General features: G+C 43.9%; 1 protein-coding gene across 1 annotated transcript; it reads left to right on the forward strand.

The window, feature by feature from the left end:
- Positions 1 to 2,532: 2,532 nt before the first annotated feature.
- Positions 2,533 to 4,250, forward strand: LOC147093049 (putative G protein-coupled receptor 139). The gene is made up of 2 exons (XM_085975783.1): positions 2,533 to 2,640; positions 3,031 to 4,250. The coding sequence occupies exons 1-2, from the start codon at positions 2,571 to 2,573 to the stop codon at positions 3,933 to 3,935; spliced, it is 975 nt and encodes a 324-aa protein (XP_085831909.1). The 5' UTR covers positions 2,533 to 2,570; the 3' UTR covers positions 3,936 to 4,250.
- Positions 4,251 to 4,499: the final 249 nt, after the last annotated feature.

Raw genomic sequence — 4,499 nt, forward strand, 5'->3', positions numbered from 1 at the left:
TTTCGTGCTATTCGACCTGGTCTATTGAGTTTTTCTGCACTACAGCTCCCTGCACCTAAGTCCAAGTTCTAGAACCGTAGGGGCGAGTGGGTCGAACCACTCACGGGTAATTATTGCAAGAAGCCTGGCAGGAGAGCAGAGCAACCAAGAGAAACCCCCTGCACCCATCTCCTAAATCGCACTAAGCCCAGTTCACGCAATATCCCTGTGCTCGCTGACCAACGTTGGCTCCCGGTAAAGAAATGTTCAATTTTAAAAAGCTCATCCCTGTTCCCAAATCGCTACATGTCCTAGCCCCTCCCTACCTCTGTAATCACCTCAAGCCCAACAAACCCCCGAGATACCTGCGCTTTTCCAATTCTGGCCTCTTGAGCTTCGCTGATTTTGATCTCTCAAACATTGGCGTCCGTGCCGTCAGCTGCTAAGGCCCTGAGCTCTGGAATTCCCTCCAGAAACCGCGCCAGCTCTCTACTTCCCTTTCATCCTTTAAGACTCTCGTTAAAACCTGCCTCTATGAACATGATTTTGGTTATCTGAACTAATATCTCCCTGTACTGCTTGATGTCAATTCTTGTTTGATAATCGCTATTGTGAAGCCCGTTGGGAAGTTTCACTACGTTAAAGGCACTGTAGAAATCATGTTGTTGTTGTTATTAAGTGTAAGTCTATCACCAGTACCGTAGAGTCAGCATCATCGCTGGGGTAAGTGTAGGCAAGCACGAGAACAGCACGAGCTTGATAACCACTAGTGTAAGTGTAGCGGTAACAATCGTACCGGAGGAACAGGTACACTTCTAGTGAATGTGTAGGGTACCACGCGTACTGAAGGAGCACGGTCACTACTAGTGTAAATGTAGGAGTATCAGAAGTACCGAGGAGCACTGACATATCTAGTTTAATTGTAGGGGTATCACTAATACAAGGGTAGCATGCTGACACCCAGTGTATGTATAGTGGTACTACTTCAACCGGAGGAGCCCGGTTTCTTCTCGTGTAAGTGTAGGGGTACCACTAGTGTAGGAGGAGTACGCTCAACACTATTGTTAGTGTAGGGGTTTAACTAGTGTAGGAGGAGCAAGCTCAACACTAGTGTTAGGTTAGGGGTATCACGAGTGTAGGAGCAGCACGGTCACCACGAGTGTAATTTTATTGATGCATCTATTTATGGAGTAGAATGCACAAATGTAGTGTAAATGTAGTATTACCTCTAGTGTAAGTGTACAGTACCACTAATACCAGCTGAGCACTCTGACCTCTAGAGTCAGTGTAGTGATAACACTAGTACAGGAGGAGCACGGTCACTGTAAGTGTAAGTGTAGGCATGCCACTAGTACAGGAGGTAAATGGTCATCCCTAGTATAAGTGTATGTACAACAATTACCAGAGGAGAAAGTTCACACATAGTGTCAGTGTCGGTTATCTTAGGAGCATGGTCAGAGATAGTGTCAGTGTCAGTTACCTGAGGAACACGGTCACGTAAAGTGCAAGTGCCACATTTTCAGCAGCACGTGTATGTTTTGGGGACCACATATCCGGGAGGAGCACTCTCAATCCTAATGAATATGAAGGGGTTCCACTGGTTACAGAGGAGCACGGCCACCTCTAGTATAATTTCAGCGTTATCCCTGGTACTGGAGGAGCTCAGTCAACATTAGTGCAGGTGTAAGGTACCCATAATACAGGAGATACACAGTCACATCTGGTGTAAGTGTAGGGGTCCCGCTAGTACCGGAGGACAACGTTCACCATTGCTGTAACTTTAGTGATACCCCTTTTACCGGAGAAGCTTGCACAAACCTAATTTAAGTGTAGGGGTAACATTGCGATAGGAGGGACACGGTCGAATCTAGTGTCAGTGTAGGGGCACCACTGAACAGAATGAGCATACGCACATCCAATGTTTGAGGGGGTTTTCCACTAGTACTGGAGGAGCACTGTCAATAGTAGTGTTAGTTTAGTGCTACCACTATTACCATAGCAGCACGTTCAACTCTGATAATGTACTAGTACCTGGGGAGCACGGACACATCTAGCATAAGTGTACAATACCAGTATTACAGGGGGAGAACTGTCACCTCTAATCTAAATTTAGGGTATCATTATTACAGGAAGAGCACTGCCAACTCTAATGCTGCCAGACTGGGTTGAGCAGCATTGCAGCATTTGTTTTACGGCCTGTTCTGGAGGAGTGGTGCTCTAGGAATGACTCAATGGCATGGTGATGACGAATATTGCCTGGGCAGTTGAATTCAGCAGGCCTGTAGGACTAGCGTCAGCACCAGTACGGAGAGATTGCACTTCCTACTCGTAAATAATGTTTCAATTGTGTATTTTTTTAAAAACTGTCCAATAACAATTTCACATATTTCTCATAACCTGATTTGTCAGTTAAAAAACACACTACACGTGTCTATTTGTTCAATGACTGTAACTAATGTTAATTATGATTTAAGCTGATTGACTCGCTGGAGGATTGATGTGTGGTTAAATATAAGTTCACTTCCATTGCCTCAGCCGTGCGCCAGTCAGGGTCTTTCATCTCCGACAGAATTCATCCATTCTCACAGAAAATGTGGCGACCAATTATTCTGCTGTTCAAAGAGATTTACTTCCCGATTCTCGCGGCTGTCGGCGTCCCCGGTGAGCCATTGTAAACTGTTTTTTGTTAATCGGTGTTAATTGTATTCATGGACAGACAACCTGCTTTGATAAGGTAACGAGTTTTCTAGATGTCAGCATTACACTTAATCTGATAACCTTACTATTGTTACAATGTTCTTCGAAGCTCCAACACAAGGATTTAAGTGGATTTCCCGATCGTCTTGTCACCCCGTGCAGAGTAACCGCTGTAGCAGCTCATGAAAATGTGTGGGGGGATTACCCGGGAAATGGCTCCAAAATTAATCCTGTTCCTACCCTGCTCCGTGTTGATAATCACAGTGACTGGAGTAAAATGCTCTCTACAGCCATCTACATATCTATTTCAATCAGACACTGGAACATTAATTCTCTCCTCTCTCTTTATTACAGCGAATTTGGTGACAATTGTGATTCTCTCCCGGGGAAAGTGCGGCCTTTCCAAGTGTATCTGTGTCTACATGGTGGCCATGGCAACAGCAGATCTACTGGTCTTGATCATTAATGTAATGGTGTATTATATTTTCAATTATCACTTTCCTCTTTCATTCCTGTACCACACTCCCGTGTGTAAGTTCATTCTATACAGCACTGCTGTCAACCTCGATTTGTCTGTCTGGTTCATCGTCTCCTTCACATTTGATCGATTTGTGGTTATCTGTTGTCAGAAGTTTAAAGCAAAGTATTGCACTAAGAGAACTGCGGCCTTGGTTATTACAGCGTTCACGATTCTAATCCTTGTAAAGGACATCCCTGTTTTGTTTGCCTTTGAACCTGAACAAATAATTAACAAGGTGCAGTGGGGCTGCCGAAACAGTGTGACTTTTGTTTCCTCACCTCCAGGTGTAGCCTACATCTGGTTTCACAGCGCCTGGTTAGTTTGGCTTCCTTTTACTTTAATCGCCTTGTTTAATTATTTGACAATCAGACGTATTTTAGTGGCCAGCAGAGCCCGCAGGGGTCTCCGGGGTCATAGAAGTGAAAATCAGAGCGATTCAGAGAATGAGAACCGAAGGAAATCCATCATTTTACTGTTCACAATATCGGGCAGTTTTATATTGTTGTGGATGACAGCTGCCGTGTGTTTGGTAACTACCAGACTGACAAACATCACCTATTACCGAGGTGACCGCACAGACCCTGGATATATCGCCAGTGAAACAGGAATAATATTAAAGCTTTTGAATAGCTGTCAAAATCCGTGTATTTATGTAGCGACCCAGAGGGAATTCAGAGAAGAGCTGAAGAACGTGGTAAAATCCCCCTGGGCACTCATTCAGAGAATAGTTAGAAAATGAGAATAAAAAGAATCAATCAAACGAAAGCTTCCTCATGACTAAATCTCCATTTCAACAATTTTTTCACCTTAGAACGTCCTTCTTTCTGGTAACGTGGTGAGAACTTGTGTGAGGATTTCTTCCATTTTGCAGCATGCGTTTGATGTCTGTAATGCTTAAATTTTCATATTTGACTCCTTCATTAAACCTATCCTATTCCTGCAAATTTAGTACATTTCAAGTTCAGGGATCAAAGGCAACAATGATGATCGGGTACGCCCCTTTAAAATCATCAATAAAGTTTGATTCCTTGCCAAAACAATCAAAAGTCTAGTGGTCTAATGTATAAGGGTTTTGTCAGTTATTGTATGGGCTTTCGCAGTGTATCTGGACCCTGCCAGATGTTTATGGGGCTTTCTAGTGCATCAGAATCTTCCCAGGTATGTATGGGCTTTCACTGTGTGTCAGGATCATTCCACGATTGTATGTGGTGTCACAGTTGATCAGCATCCTGCCAGGTTTCTATGGTGTTTCACACTGTATCAGGATTCTGCCAGATATGTATTAGGTTTCACAGTGCAACGG

The sequence above is a fragment of the Somniosus microcephalus genome, unplaced genomic scaffold (assembly GCF_052327205.1).
Source record: "Somniosus microcephalus isolate GS21.2 unplaced genomic scaffold, FLI_Smic_1.0 unresolved_chr2, whole genome shotgun sequence".
Lineage (NCBI taxonomy): Eukaryota > Metazoa > Chordata > Chondrichthyes > Squaliformes > Somniosidae > Somniosus > Somniosus microcephalus.

Bases quoted from the DNA above. Each gene is read 5' to 3' on its own strand.
- LOC147093049 (XM_085975783.1), top strand. From the start codon at position 2,571: ATGTGGCGACCAATTATTCTGCTGTTCAAAGAGATTTACTTCCCGATT. The intron at 2,641-3,030 runs GTGAGCCATTGT...TCTTTATTACAG, and splicing joins CGCGGCTGTCGGCGTCCCCG to CGAATTTGGTGACAATTGTG.